Here is a 15,891-nt window from a genome sequence, read left to right as displayed (position 1 = left end):
TTTTACTGTGTGTGTGTGTGTGTGTGTGTGTGTGTGTGTGTGTGTGTGTGTGTGAGAGAGAGAGAGAGAGAGAGAGGGAGGGGAGGGGGGGGAGGGAGGGAGGGAGGGAGGGGGATTTTGAGGTAATGTTTTATATTAGCCCAGACTGACCTGGAATTCACTATGTAGTCTCAGGTTGGCCTTGAACTCACTGTGATCCGATTAAAGGTATGTGTCACCACACCTGACACCTTTTACTTTTATTTAAGGATCAAGAAGATCCAAAGTCTTATGTTTCTACCAGCACTGCCATCATCCAATAGTCCACTGAACATCTCTGAGATGAGATCTTTCTGTACATCCTTAACTGGTTGGAGGAAAGAACAGGATTAGACCTTATACCACATCAGGAATTTTTGTCACTGACACTGAAGTGATTTCTCATCTGTCAGGTTTTTCACTATTCTTTTTCTAGGTAGGATCCATGCCAAGAGAGCTTCTGGGGGAAAGCTCATCTTCTATGACCTTCGAGGAGAGGGGGTCAAGTTACAAGTCATGGCCAATTCCAGGTACATGAAATATCCAGTAGGGGGAATAACAATACATACATATATATGTGTATGTGTGTGTATATATCTCCAGTGACTGGCCCCTTTGTGCTGACCTAGAGCAGCAGAGATTGGTGTGCTCTTGACTGTAGTGCCATGTGAGGTTGGAGGTGGAAAGAGGACTTAGCTAGGTGAGGTTGGGTAATAATTGAGAAAGCCAGCTGCTTGCCTGGAAGATGACTGCTCTCAAATAATATCACAGTAGAAACAGAAGATAAGCCAGGTGTGGTGGCACGTGCCTTTAATCCCAACACTCGGGAGGCAGAGATAGGAGGTTCACAGTGGGTTCAAGAAAGACCACCCTTAGACTACATAGTAAATTTTAGGTCAGCCTGGGCTATAGTGAGACCCTACCTCCCAAAAAAAAAAAAAAAAGAAAGAAAAGAAAAGAAACAGAAGATGATCCAACAGTTGCCCCTGAAGCTGCAGTTTTCTTGGGCTCTCATATAAACAATTAAGTGAGGATTCCAGGGTAAACCAGTAGTCAGTATCCATTTGAACAATTGTACAATGACTTATATTTCCTCCCACTCAGGAATTATAAATCAGAGGAAGAATTTGTTCAGATCAATAACAAACTGCGCAGGGGGGACATAATTGGAGTTCAGGGGAATCCTGGGAAAACCAAGAAGGGTGAGCTGAGCATCATTCCCCATGAGATCACACTGTTGTCTCCCTGCTTACATATGTTACCTCATCTTCACTTTGGCCTCAAAGACAAGGTAAGTTCTCATATTCTGCTAGCCGTGGCACAAAGATGTATTTTATTTGTTGTATCATGCCATTTCTAACTGCTGTTTTTGGCTTAGGAAACAAGGTATCGCCAGAGATACTTGGACTTGATACTGAATGACTTTGTAAGACAGAAATTTATCATCCGCTCTAAGATCATCACATATATAAGAAGTTTCTTGGATGAGCTGGGATTCCTAGAGGTGACAGAGAGTGGAGGGTTCTTTACTTAAAGTGATGGCCTGCCTTACTTGTGTCTTACTATCCTTCCCTTCCTTTTCAAACACATTTTTTCCTCCAAACTCATGGTATTTCTCCCACCACAGCCTGCAAGAATTAAAGGCAAGCACCACCAAGGCTGGCCTTCCACACATTTCTTGTCCGTGTCCTTCATGCCTAAGGAGACCATATTCTTTATATATTTATACTTGCACTCACACACAATCCTTGTTCCATCTTATTTATTTAGTGCTCTGATTTAGAAAGGCAGAACATGACTTCCAAAATAATGAGCAAGTTACAACACCTTCATATAATAATGATGCCATGAAGCCGGATGTGGTGGCACACACCTTTAATTCCAGCACTCAGGAGGCAGAGGTAGGAGGATCACCATGAGTTCAAGGCCACCCTGAGACTACATAGTCAATTTCAGGTCAGCCTGCACAAGAGTGAAACCCTACCTCAAAAAAAAAAAAAAAAGAAAGAAAAGGAAAAGAAAAATGATGCCATGATTAATATGTTAAATTATTTTGGATGTTTTGTAGCATTAAAAAAGAAGTTAACTGGGCATGGTGGCACACACCTTTAGTCCCAGCACTCAGGAGGCCAAGGTAGAAGGATCACTGTGAGGCCAGTCTAAAACTAGAGAATGAATTCCAGATCAGCCTGGGATAGAGTGAGATCCTACCTTGACAAAGAAAGAGAAGAAGAAGAAAAAGAAAGAAAGAAATGTTCTTGGGCTAGGGAGATGACTCAGCAATTAGAGGCACTTGCTTGTAAGGCCTGACAGCCTGGGTTCAATTTTTCAGTACACATGTAAAGCCAGATGCATAAAATGGTGTATGTGTATAGTTTGTCTTCAGTGGCAAAAGGCCTTGCTTTGCCCATTCTCCATTCTCTCATTTGTTTGTTTTGAGGTAGGGTCTTGCCCAGGCTGATGTGGAATTCACTATGTAGTCACAGAATGGCCTTGAACTCACAGTGATCCTCCTACCTCTGCCTCCCAATGCTGAGATTAAAGGCATGTACCACTGTGCCTGGCTCATTCTCTCTTTCTTGCTCTTCTTCTTTCTTTCTCTCTGCAAATATAAATATAAATATAAATAATTTTTTAATGTTCCTTAATTGTGAGAAAGACATATGCATGCACTGTAAAACAAGTGTGAACAAGAAATACAAGCAAAACTAAAAGTACCCCTATTCCTTTTGACTAGTTTCCCTCCCCAAACTTTGATATGGTGTGTATCCTCCTTAGCCATTCATTGTGTATATGTATACATAAGCATTTACAGCTTGCCAGTGTATATGCTACTGTGCTTGCTATTAGACATGGAGGCACTCTTCTAGAAAATTAAGCAATCTGTTCTTTGTTAGCCATTTGCTTACTAAACTTACTAAGTTTTACTTTGGAATATGACCAACCTATACTGTATTGCATGCAGAACATGAGCTGTTCCTAAGGCCTCTGGTAGTCTGAGAACTAATGTTTCTGTCTTTTTTTAGATTGAAACTCCCATGATGAACATCATCCCAGGGGGTGCTGTAGCCAAGCCTTTTATCACTTACCACAATGAGCTGGATATGAACTTATATATGAGAATTGCTCCAGAACTCTACCACAAGGTAATCAAGAATAACATCCCCGCTTCTCTATCTCCTTAAAGAAGCAGAAGACTAGAAAAGCTTTGACTAGACAAAAATAAGAACATTGGGGGCTGGGAAAATGGCTTAGCAGCTAAGGCGTTTGCCTGTGAAGCCTAAGGACCCTGGTTCAGTTCCCCAGGACCCACATAAGCCAGATGCACAAGGGGGCACATGCGCCTGGAATTCATTTGCAGTAGCTGGAGTCCCTGGCTTGCCCATTCTCTCTCTGTCTCTCTCTCTCTCTCTGCCTCCTCTCTCAAATAAATAAATTATTAAAATTGGGCTGGAGAGATGGCTTAGCGGTTAAGCGCTCGCCTGTGAAGCCTAAGGACCACGGTTCGAGGCTTGGTTCCCCAGGTCCCACGTTAGCCAGATGCACAAGGGGGCGCACGCGTCTGGAGTTCGTTTGCAGAGGCTGGAAGCCCTGGCGCACCCATTCTCTCTCTCTCCCTCTGTCTTTCTCTCTGTGTCTGTCGCTCTCAAATAAATAAATAAATAAAATATTTTAAAAAAAATTATTAAAATGATAATAAGAACATTGAAGATTTTTTTTAAAAAGCCAGGAGTCAGACTGGAGAGATGGCTCAGCAATTAGGTCTTTTGCCTAAAAAGCCTAACAACCTAAGTTCAATTCCCCAGTACCCATGTAAAGCCAGATGCACAAAGTGGCGTATGCATCTGGAGTCCACTTGCAGAGTCTCTCTGACTCTCTCTGTTCTATTTCTTTCTGCTTAAAAATAAAAATAAGCATCGGGCGTGGTGGTGCATGCCATTAATTCCAGCACTTAGAGGTAGGAAGGTCGCCATAAGTTCGAGGCCACCCTGAGACTACACAGTGAATTCCAGGTTAGCCTGGGATAGGGTGAGACTCTACCTTGAAAAACCAAACAATAAAAAAAAAAAAAAGCCAGGTGTGGTGGCACACATCTTTAATCCCAGAACTCAGGAGACAGAGGTAGGAGGATCTCTATGAGTTAGAGGCCACCTTGAGACTATATAGTGAATCCCAGGTCAGCCTGGGCTAGAGTGAAACCCTATCTCAGAAAACTAAAAATAAATAAATAAATAAATAAATAATAAATAAATAAAGTAAGGGCTGGAGAGATAGCATAGTGGTTAAGGCACTTGCTTGCAAAATCTATTGACCCAGGTTTGATTCTCCAATACCCACATAAGCCAGATGCACAGGGAGGTGCATGCATTAAGTTTACAGTGTCTGGTGGCCCTGGGGTACTCATTCTCTATCATCTCTTTCTCTCCAATACATAAATAGATAAAATATAAAACAAAATGAATATAATAAATAAAAGGCTAGGAGTATGTTTTAATTTGTCAGGTTTAAGTGTAATAACTTCTAGAATTTCTTTTTAAGATCAAGAGAAGGTTGATAGGGGGCTGGAGAGATGGCTTAGCAGTTAAGGCACTTGCCTGCAGAGCCAAAGGACCTCAGTTCAATTTCCCAGTACCCATATAAGCCAGATGCATGACGTGGCACATGCATCTGGAATTTGTTTGCAGTGGCTGGAAGCCCTGGTGTGCCTATTCTCTCTTTCTCTCTCTCTCCATTTTTTCCTCTCCCAAATAAATAAATAAAAACAAAATATTAAAGAGAGAGAAAGGGTTGATAGGATTGTCTTCCCCCGGTACACAGATATTCCTACTTTAGTTCCCCTAAAAACTTTTAAATTTGTAGTTTTCTTTGAATTAGGTCTAATTTTAGTTTAAATTTTTTATTTATTTGCAAGCAAAGAGAGAGTGAGAGAATAGGCATACCAGGGCCTCTTGCCACTGCAAACAAACTCCAGACACATGTACCACTTTATGCATATGGCTTTAAATGAGCACTGGGAAATTGAACCCAGACCATTAGGCTTTGCAAGCAAGCACCTTAACTTGCTGAGCCATCTCTCCAGCCCTAATTTTAGTGTTTGTTTGTTTGTTTGTTTGTTTTAATTGGAAGCATTCTACCATTGAGTTACATCCCATCTCTCCTGAGATTTTGTAGATGAGTTTAGTTACTTTGAATTTCTCTCTTGAAATTAAAATGTTTCTAAATTACTGGCATAAATATCAAAGACAGTCATTCAAGATTCTTAGTTGTGGTCTGGGGAAATGGCTTGCTTGCAAAACCTGCCAACCTGGGTTCAGTTTCCCAACACCCATGTAATGCCATCCACAAAAAGTGGTGCAAGCATCTGGCATTCAATTGCAGTGACAGAAGACTCTGACATGAACACACACATGTGCACACATGCAAATAATTAAAAATTTTTTAAATATTCATAGTATAGACAGCAGAACCTGTGGTAACCAATTAGAGAAAAAGATTTATTCAGGCATATAAGGCAGCTGACAATCACCTGAAGAGTTGAGGTTGTGCCTGGAGACCATATATCTAGGAATGGTGCTGAATCAAAGCACTGGCTGTTCTCAGGAGAGCAGTGTCTTCTGCTGAGCACAAGTCACTACCACAGGATCTCTGCATCCCATCTTGATGAGGTAGCTAGCCTGCCCCTCCACCAGAATGAATCCGCTGTGCTACCTACATCTTCCTTTAGTAGCTTCTCTGCTGACCTCTCAGCAGTGGTAGTCTAACTCCACTAGAGGCTTCTTTCTTTGGAGAGGCTCAGACTTGCCAGAGCAGTAATGTTCAATGCATAAGAACATTCAGAAGACCTGCACAGCCAAAAGAGTGACTTCCATCTGCTGCGAAAGTCTAGAGAGCAGGATACTAGGCATTTTGAATGGAAAGCACACCTAAGCTGCGAAAGCTGTTAAGACAAGATTAGCTCACATGCCCATGGCCATGTGTTTTTGGTAGATGCTGGTTGTTGGTGGCATTGACCGAGTTTATGAAATTGGTCGCCAATTCCGGAATGAAGGCATTGATTTGACTCACAACCCTGAGTTCACCACCTGTGAGTTCTACATGGCCTATGCAGACTATCACGATCTCATGGAAATCACAGAGAAGATGCTGTCAGGTAAGTCCAGCTGTTTTCAGCTCTTGCTTGTCTGAGAGAATGGCGCACCATGTTCAGAGGAGAGCTTCTTGGGCTTCATCCTCTTGAAATGACTTTCTCTCCCAGGGATGGTGAAAAGCATCACAGGGAGTTACAAGCTCACCTACCACCCCGAGGGCCCAGAGGGCGAGGCCTTTGAGATTGACTTTACTCCTCCCTTCCGGAGAATCAGCATGGTAGAAGAGCTTGAGAAAGCCCTGGGTGTGAAGCTGCCAGAAACTAGCCTCTTTGAAACTGAAGGTAAAACACTCCTCTACTGTATGGCCTTCCTTCCTGTTCACCTCTAAACTAAATTTCCCATACTGTTTCTGCTTTTATTGGACAAGGGTGATATCTTATGTCCCAATTTGTACTTTTGTATCACAGAAACTCGTAAAATTCTTGATGATATCTGTGTAGCAAAAGCTGTTGAATGCCCTGCCCCTCGTACCACAGCCCGACTCCTTGATAAGGTGAGACACCGCACCCTGTCAGTCATACTTGTGCTTGCCCAGCCCCCTTCTCCTAGAAAGCGAATCTCACTAAAGAGTATTCCTTTCCATCCATAAAACCTTTCAGAGGAATAAGAAAATTAAGAAGCTGAACTGGAGCTGGAGATGTAGCTCAGTGGAGTGCTCACCTAGCAAGTCCAAGGCCTGGAGCTCAGTCCTAGACCCATAAAACATAGCAAAAAGAGACTTGGAATTGCCACTAAGCTCTGTGACAAACAATTCATTTGTATTATCATAGTTAGTCCTCTCTGTCCTTTGAAAAAATTATGATATAATCTGTATGTGGGAGCTGAGATCTCGCCCTGAACTGGGATTATCAAAATACTCTTCAGAAACCATGTCTTAATTCTGCTTTGCTTTCTCATTAAGCTCGTTGGGGAGTTCCTTGAAGTAACATGTATCAATCCTACATTCATCTGTGATCACCCACAGATAATGAGCCCTTTGGCCAAATGGTAAGATATAGTATGTTGCCACATAGACCCCAGATGTTATTGATGGAAAGCAACAATTTTATTTGCAGATGTTCTGTGTTGACCAGGTGGTTTTTCTGTTCCATGTATTGGCTAGGAAAACTCAAGTAGGTTTTTTTCAGCTGGGAATTCTGCCAGGGCACTTTGATCTTGTCCTGCAAGGCCTTTTCATGTGACTTCTCTGTCAGCATAGCCTGGGCTGCTTTCAGCATGATGGGCGGGTTTTCAAGGGAAGCATTCCCAAAGAGCAAGCCTCAACATGCAAACACATCTCAAGCCTCTGTTGATCCCTCACTGACCAAACCAAGTCATGTGGGCTGCCCAGAGTCGTGTGAGAGGGACACAGAAGGGCATGGATCCAGGAGGTAGTAGTCTACTTCAGATCCTGGTCTCATCACTGGGTACTAAGTGGTTCATGGCACTTCAGGTTGAAATCAATCACTTTTTCTATTTTTTTTTTCTAGGTAGTATCTCACTCTTACCTAGGCTGACCTGGAACTCACTTTGTAGTCTCAGGATGGCCTTGAACTCACAGTAATCCTTCTGTCTCTGCCTCCCAAGTGTTGGAATTCTAATCCCTCTAGATGTATACCACCATGCCCTGCTCAGTCACATTTTTGAGTCTAGCATAATTCAGGAATTACTGTGGCAGATGTTAAATTATCAGTGACCTGTGTATTCATCCTCTTGGGTCTTCTGTTCCCAGGCACCGCTCCAAAAAGGGTCTAACTGAGCGCTTTGAGCTATTTGTCATGAAGAAAGAAGTATGCAATGCCTACACTGAGCTGAATGACCCCATGCGGCAGAGGCAGCTCTTTGAAGAACAGGCCAAGGTGAGGAGGGACAGTGAGCAAAACCACCTGTTTCGCACTGAGCTCATACACCGGGAGTTGATGGTTTTACAGAATGAAAGATAAAACCATAGGCCTCGCTAGAGGAAGCCATATTTCAAAATGGAGACTAACTTTGTTTATTTAAAATTTTTTTATTGGGAACTAAATATGTGAACATGCTGTAAATGGGTTGTATCCCATCGGATTGTCATAGGCATTCTCTTATTGCTGCTGCTGCCATCAATAGGGATTCCTGTTACTTCTGCTGGACATCCACAGACATCAGATGGGACACTCAGAACATCCAGCAGAAATGACTGCAGGAGCCCCATTGAAAATGTCAGCTGAGAGCTGGAGGGATGGCTTATCAGTTAAGGTGCTTGCCTGCAAAGCCAAAGGACCCAGGTTCAATTCCCCAGGACCCACATAAGCCAGATACACAAGGTGGCACATGCATCTGGAGTTTGTTTGCAGTGGCTAGAGGCCCTGGGGCACCCATTGTCTTGCTTGCTCGCTCATTTTTTTTTTAATTTTTGTTTTTGGTAGGGTTTCACTGTAGCTCAGGCTGACCTGGAACTCACTGGGTAGTCTCAGGGTAACCTTGAACTCACAGTGATCCTCTCCTACCTCTGCCTCTCTCCCTCCCTCCCTTTCTCCCTCTTTCTGTAAAATAAATAAATGAATAAGAAAGTGTCAGGGCTGGAGAGATGGTTTAGCAGTTAAGCACTTGCCTGTGAAACTTAAGGACCCTGGTTTGAGGCTCAATCCCCCAGGACCCACATTAGCCAGATGCACAAGGGGGCTCACACATCTGGAGTTCGTTTGCAGTGGCTGGAGGCCCTGGTGCACCCATTCTCTCTCTCTGTCTCTCTCTCTTTCTACCTTTCTCTACCTCTTTCTCTGTCACTGCCAAATAAATAAATAAAAATAAACAAAAAGAAAAGAAAAGAAAGCGTCAGGGAGTTTGCTGTCAGGATGGTCCTGGATAGAGCATGTCTTCACTGGGTTAGGCTTCCAATTAGGCAATTAGCAGCTCCCACCAAGGGGCATTTTTATACCATAGTGTCAACAGTGGTCTCTACCTAAGTGTTGGCCAGGCATGGTGGCACACGCCTGTAATCCTAGCACTCGGGAGGCGGAGATAGGAGGATGGCCATGAGTTCGAGGCCACCATGAGACTACATAGTGAATTCCAGGACAACCTGGGCTGGAGTGAGACGCTGAATCAAAAAAGTCTTAAGAGCGGGGGTTGGTGGGGAAGGGAGACAATCCTGGAAATGGTTCACCTGCCAACTATTCGAAAAGAAGGCTGTGGGTTTTTTCTTTTTTTTTTTAATTATTTATTTATTTATTTATTTGAGAGCAACTGGCACAGAGAGAAAGACAGGTAGAGAGAGAGAGAATGGGCACGCCAGGGCCTCCAGCCTCTGCAAACGAGCTCCAGACGCGTGCGCCCCCTTGTGCATCTGGCTAATGCGGGACCTGGGGAATCGAGCCTCGAACCAGGATCCTTAGGCTTCACAGGCAAGCGCTTAACCGCTAAGCCATCTCCCCAGCCCAGGGTTGTTTTTTTTTCTTTTTAATGTTTTATTTATTTATTTGAGAGAAAGTGGGGTAGATAGAGATTAGATATATAGCTGCTGCAAATCAACTTCAGATGCATGTGCCACGTTGTACAACTGGCTTTACCTGGAAACTGGGGAATTGAACCCTCATCCTTAGGCTTTCCAGGCAAGCTCCCTAACCACTGCGCCATCTCTTTATTCCTAGAAGATGTGCTTTTTAACCTTTCAACCATTTATTTTTCTTTCTTCCTGTTGAAGGGCCAGGGGCCCAGCCTGCCCCAGGACAAGGAGTCTTAGACAACACTTTGAGATAAACACATAATTGGATCTGAAATGGAGGGGCTACTCCAATTTTAGAGTCAGATCTTAATAAGATTAAACAGCACATTTTTTTTTTTTTTTGTGAAGAAAATGAGCCATAGTTTTATTTGCTCATTTCTTGCATTTGAAGTACTCTTCGATGACATCCTTGGCCTGAGATTCCTTGCTGTAGTCCTTGACAACTACACAGCTGCAGCCAACCACCGTGCGGGGTTTCTACTCGCGATCAGTTTTGCAGAGGCCTAAAAATTTGGAACCCTTCACGAACTTGCATGTCATCCTTGCGCAGGGGCCATGCTAATCTTCTCTGTATCATTCCAATTTTAGTATATGTGCTGCCAAAGCAAGCATAACAGCACATTTTTTTTTTAATTTTTAAATTTTTATTTACATTTTCCATGATTATAAAAAAAAAATCCCATGATAATTCCCTCCCTCCCCCCTGACACTTTCCCCTTTGAAATTCCATTCTCTATCATATTACCTCCCCATCTCAATCATTGTACTTACATATATACAATATCAACCTATTAAGTACCCTCCTCCCTTCCTTTCTCTTCCCTTTATGTCTCCTTTTTAACTTACTGGCCTCCGCTACTAAGTAATTTCCTTCTCACGCAGAAGCCCAATCATCTGTAGCTAGGATCCACATATGAGAGAGAACATGTGGCGCTTGGCTTTCTGGGCCTGGGTTACCTCACTTAGTATAATCCTTTCCAGGTCCATCCATTTTCCTGCAAATTTCATAACTTCATTTTTCTTTACGCTGAGTAGAACTCCATTGTATAAATGTGCCCCATCTTCATTATCCACTCATCAGTTGAGGGACATCTAGGCTGGTTCCATTTCCCAGCTATTATAAATTGAGCAGCAATAAACATGGTTGAGCACGTACTTCTAAGGAAATGAGATGAGTCCTTTGGATATATGCCTAGGAGTGCTATAGCTGGGTCATATGGTAGATCAATCTTTAGCTGTTTTAGGAACCTCCACACTGATTTCCACAATGGCTGGACCAGATTGCATTCCCACCAGCAGTGTAGAAGGGTTCCTCTTTTTCCACATCCCCGCCAACATTTATGATCATTTGTTTTCAAGATGGTGGCCAATTTGACAGGAGTGAGATGGAATCTCAATGTAGTTTTAATCTGCATTTCCCTGATGACTAGTGACGTAGAACATTTTTTAGATGCTTATATGCCATTTGTATTTCTTCCTTTGAGAATGCTCTATTTAGCTCCATAGCCCATTTTTTGGTTGGCTTGTTTGCTTCCTTATTATTTAACTTTTTGAGTTCTTTGTATATCCTAGATGTTAATCCTCTATCAGATATATAGCTGGCAAAGATTTTTTCCCATTCTGTAAGTTGCCTCTTTGCTTTTTTCACTGTGTCCTTTGCAGTGCAAAATCTTTGTAATTTCATGAGGTCCCAGTGATTAATCTGTGGTTTTATTGCCTGAGCGATTGGGGTTGTATTCAGAAAGTCTTTGCCAAGACCTATATGTTGAAGGGTTTCCCCTACTTTTTCCTCGAGCAGTTTCAGAGTTTCAGGTCTGATGTTAAGGTCTTTAGTCCATTTGGACTTAATTCTTGTGCATGGCAAGAGAGAAGAATCTATTTTCATCCTTCTGCAGATATATATCCAGTTTTCCCAACACCATTTGCTGAAGAGGCTGTCTCTTCTCCGATGAGTATTTTTGGCATTTTTATCGAATATCAGGTGGCTATAGCTACTTGGGCTTACATCTGGGTCCTCTATGCTGTTCCACTGATCTACATGTCTGTTTTTGTGCCAGTACCACACTGTTTTTGTTACTATGTCTCTGTAGTATAGGTTAAAATCAGGTATGGTGATACCACCAGCCTTATTTTTGTTGCTCAGTATTATTTTAGATATTTGAGGTTTTTTGTGATTCCAAATGAATTTTGGATTGTTTTTCTATTTCCATGAAGAATACCTTTGGAATTTTGGTAGGGATTGCATTAAATGTGTATATTGCTTTAGGTAAGATTGCCATTTTCACAATATTGATTCTTCCAATCCAGGAACAAAGGATGTTTCTCCACTTTCTAGTGTCTTCTGCAATTTCTCGCATGAGTGTTTTAAAGTTCTCATTGTAGAGATTCTTTACATCCTTGGTTAGGTTTGTTCCATGGTACTTTATTTTTTTTTGATGCAATTGTGAATGGGAGTGATTTTCTGATTGCATCCTCTGTGTGTTTGTTGTTAGCATATATGAAGGCTACTGACTTCTGTGTATTTATTTTGTATCCTACTACATGGCTGTAGGTTTTGATCAGCTCTAACAGTTACAGCACATTTTTTTAATATGACTTACGTTGCAGTAGGTAGATTCAAGAAATAGGAGACTCTGAGCACTAGTCTTACTGGAGCATATCCCCAAACAGGAAGCATTTTTATTTCAGGAAAATTTGTGTGCACTGAGATAGATTTCTCTTGCCTTTTTTTTTTTTTTTTTTTTAGGTAGGGTCTCACTCTAGCCCAGGCTGACCTGGAATTCACTGTGGAGTCTCAGGATGGCCTCAAACTCACGGTGATCCTCCTACCTCTACCGCCCAAGTGCTGGGATTAAAGGCGTGCGCCACCACCCCTGGGTCTATTTTTTTTTAATTTTTAGGCAAGGTATCACTCTAGCCTAGGCTGACTTGAAACTTACCCTGTAGCCCAGGCTGGCCTTAAATTAAGCAGGGATTACAGGTGTAAGCCATTACACCTTTTTTTTTTTTTTAATTTGTGTGTGTTACTTACGCTAAATAATACACCTCCCCTTGGCTTTTTGAGACAAGGTCACACTTTGTGGCCCTAGTTGGCCTGGAACTCACTATGTAATCAAGGCGGGCCTCCAATTCTTGGCAGTCCTCCTACCTCAGCCTCTCAGGTGCTGGGATTACAAGTGTGTGTTACTACTTTCTTTTTACAATAATAAACTTAGTCTTTCAGCCGGGCATGGTGGCGCAAGCCTTTAATCCCAGTACTCGGGAGGCAGAAGTAGGAGGATTGCCATGAGTTCGAGGCCACCCTGAGACTCCATAGTAAATTCCAGGTCAGCCTAGGCTAGAGTGAGACCCTACCTCGCAAAACTAAAAAAAAAAAATTGACTTTGTCTCTGAGGTAGATTTTATTAGTCCTGACTTCCTAGTCTATGGGAGAAATAGCTAAATTCTAGAGTGAAAGCGAACTCAGTTCCCACCAAGCCCTAAGTGTTGGGAGCATTCCTGAAATAATGTTACCTGGTATTCCCTTTTGAAAATTTTATTTACTTTGTCCACTTGGACACTGAAATGTCCTGGAAGCATATTACTTTTGATGTTCTTTATTCTTCTAGGCCAAGGCCGCTGGTGACGACGAGGCCATGTTCATAGATGAAAACTTCTGTACAGCCCTGGAGTATGGGCTGCCTCCCACAGCTGGCTGGGGCATGGGCATCGATCGCATTACCATGTTTCTCACAGATTCTAACAACATCAAGGTACACAGCAGCCCTCCACAGCACACACTGTCCTGGAGTGTCACTGTGTGGGAGGCAGACGTGGTGTCCCTAGAAACTAAAGGACTTTAGGCTGGAGGAGGAATAGACAAAGGAGTTCTAAGGAGACTTAAAAGCATGACATTACAGGATTTTAGTTTTTCCCTACTTGGGACAGGAGAAATACCAACTGTTCACTTCTCTTGAAGATCTAGAGAAGTGCTCAGCCCTCTGTATGCATTACCTTGTCTAAGTCAGTACTGTGAGGCTTGGAAAATTTTTTTTTTTAATGTTCCTATAAAGGGGGGTGGAATTCTAATTTTTGTTGTTTTATTGAGACAGGGTCCTCATATAGCCCAGGCTGGCCTCAAACTAACTAGGTTGCCAAGGCTAACTTTGAACATCTGTACTCCAGTCTCCAACTCCTGAACACTGGGAGTATAGCTTCAAAATTGTTTTTAATCTTTTGTAGGAAGTACTTCTATTTCCTGCCATGAAACCTGAAGATAAGAAGGAGACTGTGGAAGGTACAACAGTTGGCACTTCTGTATAGAATAGTGCAAGTCTTAAAACTGACATCTTTGCATTTCTGCAGAAGACTGTGTCTGAGGAAATTCTTGTGTTGCCATCCATTTGACCACCATGGTTCAGTCAGCTACCAGAAAAGAGAAAAGGAACTGAAAACTTCTTTTTAATCCTTGTTACCAAATAAACCATTTGTCTCTTAACTTTTGGGATGTTAAGTTTTTGCCAGACTGCTGGTCCTAATGAATACTTAGTATTATCTTCTTCCTTGAACTGATTTATATTAATGTCTGCTCAGTACCTAGTATTGTTCTAAGGGATTGGAGACAGCGCTCAACAAAAACTAAGTCAATGCTTCTGTGGAATTTACATTTTCTTAAGGCTGGAATGGATGGCAGAGGGAAAACTAGGGAAACAAGAAACAAGATCTTTTTGGTGATAATGCATGCACGTTAAGAAGAGCAAATCAGGACTGCAGAGATGGCTTAATGGTTAAGCCGCATACCTGTGAAGCCAAAGAACCCAGGTTTGATACCCCAGGACCCTGTAAACCAGGTGCATAAGGTGGTGCATGCGCCTGAAGTTCGTTTGCACGGGATTGAGTTGCAGCAGAGAGAGAGAATGGGCGCACCAGGGCCTCCAGCCACCGCAAACAAAACTCCAGATGTGTGTGCCCCCTTGTGCATCTGGCTAATGTGGGTCCTGGAGAATCGAGCTTCGAACCGGGATCCTTAGGCCTTATAGGCAAGTGCTTAACCGCTAAGCCATCTCTCCAGCCCCACTGTTTTGTTTTTTAAAGAAGAGCATATGGGGTAAGAGGACAGAAGTAGTCGAGACAGCTTTTGTTTTTGTTGTTTTCTGAGGTAAGGTCTCACTGTAGCTCAGGCTGACCTGGAATTCACTATATAGTTTCAGGGTGGCCTCGAACTCATGGCAGTCCACCTACCTCTGCCTCCCAAGTGTTGGGATTAAAGGCTCCAGACAGAGCTATTTTTGAAAACAGCAGGAAGACCTTTGCCAGGTGACACATAAGTAAAAATCTGTAGGCAGAGAGATGTATGGGAAAAGGAAAAGGACAACCAGACTAGAGGACTAGAGCACCTGGTACATGGGAGAAAAGTGAGTGAAGGTCAGTGAGGGCCTGGGTTGTGCGAGCCCCTCACAGTCACTAGGGAGCAAGGCGGAAAGCTGGAGTGTTTAAAGGGACATGGAAGGCAGGTGAAAGCAGGTCAGCCAAGCATGGTAGCACATATCTGTAATTGCAGAAGCAACATGACTAGAGCATCTCAAAGTAAGAGAAAACAAGAAGACCAATTAGTTGGGCTATAGTTGGGGAAAGGTCACAGCTGTACTTTGTCCTTGTTCCCTAGAACAACAATTTGCTAATTGGATGTCAAAGGAGAAAATGGCTTGGGCCTGAATGCCTGAAGAAATGAGTTGTCATTTACTTAGAGGGAAAACTCCAGAAGGGATAGCAGAGCGTGGTGACTCGCACCTATGTTGATCCAGGTAGTCTTTTCAGAAGAAACACTTCCAGTGTGGAATACCTCATCAAGGTGATTGTACAAAGGTGGATTATTCTCTTCAAGGGAGATTAGAGTCAGGACCAAATAAGGCAATGTCTTTTATGGAGACCATTGGAAAAAGCTGCAATAATTAGTGAATCTATAAGTGACCTACAGATAAGTAGAAGACTAGAAGTCGATGCCAATTGTCTTGTGGCTGCAAAGAACTGAGGCTCTAGACAACTTACATATGGGATTTGGCAGAAAAAGTGACAAATAGGAAGGACAGAACTGGACACAGCTCGCTTTAATCCCAGCACTGAGGAGGATAAAGCAGGTCTCCTATGAGTGAGGCCTCTGGGCTAGAGTGAGACCTTGACTCGAAAAAGGTGAGGAAAAAAGGCTGAAGAGAGCTCAGTAGTTAAGGTGTTTGCAACCTACAGAATGGGAAAAATATCTCTGCCAGCTATACATCTGATAGA

At 42.7% G+C, this 15,891-nt stretch overlaps 1 protein-coding gene and 1 non-coding gene across 4 annotated transcripts in view; one reads left to right on the top strand and one right to left on the bottom strand.

Annotated features, from left to right (window-relative positions):
- The window catches only part of Kars1 (lysyl-tRNA synthetase 1), a 29,160-nt gene extending 15,053 nt beyond the window's left edge, over positions 1-14,107 (top strand). For all 3 annotated transcript variants that reach the window (XM_004659604.2, XM_004659605.3, XM_045141620.1), the window contains 11 exons: positions 455-548; positions 1,123-1,309; positions 1,397-1,522; positions 3,045-3,164; positions 6,007-6,169; positions 6,275-6,448; positions 6,575-6,660; positions 7,069-7,154; positions 7,879-8,005; positions 13,239-13,382; positions 13,852-14,107. In XM_004659604.2, coding sequence (XP_004659661.1) covers positions 455-548; positions 1,123-1,309; positions 1,397-1,522; positions 3,045-3,164; positions 6,007-6,169; positions 6,275-6,448; positions 6,575-6,660; positions 7,069-7,154; positions 7,879-8,005; positions 13,239-13,382; positions 13,852-13,932 — 1,388 coding nt within the window. In that variant the 3' untranslated portion in view covers positions 13,933-14,107. The remainder of the gene's footprint in view (positions 1-454; positions 549-1,122; positions 1,310-1,396; positions 1,523-3,044; positions 3,165-6,006; positions 6,170-6,274; positions 6,449-6,574; positions 6,661-7,068; positions 7,155-7,878; positions 8,006-13,238; positions 13,383-13,851) is intronic.
- Positions 10,136-10,238, bottom strand: LOC123458144. Its single transcript, XR_006635442.1, has one exon. It is a non-coding gene; the product is annotated as a U6 spliceosomal RNA (small nuclear RNA).
- Positions 14,108-15,891: the final 1,784 nt, after the last annotated feature.

The sequence above is a fragment of the Jaculus jaculus genome, chromosome 1 (assembly GCF_020740685.1).
Source record: "Jaculus jaculus isolate mJacJac1 chromosome 1, mJacJac1.mat.Y.cur, whole genome shotgun sequence".
Classification (NCBI taxonomy): Eukaryota; Metazoa; Chordata; class Mammalia; order Rodentia; family Dipodidae; genus Jaculus; species Jaculus jaculus.
This window is presented reverse-complemented; position numbering and strand designations above follow the sequence as displayed.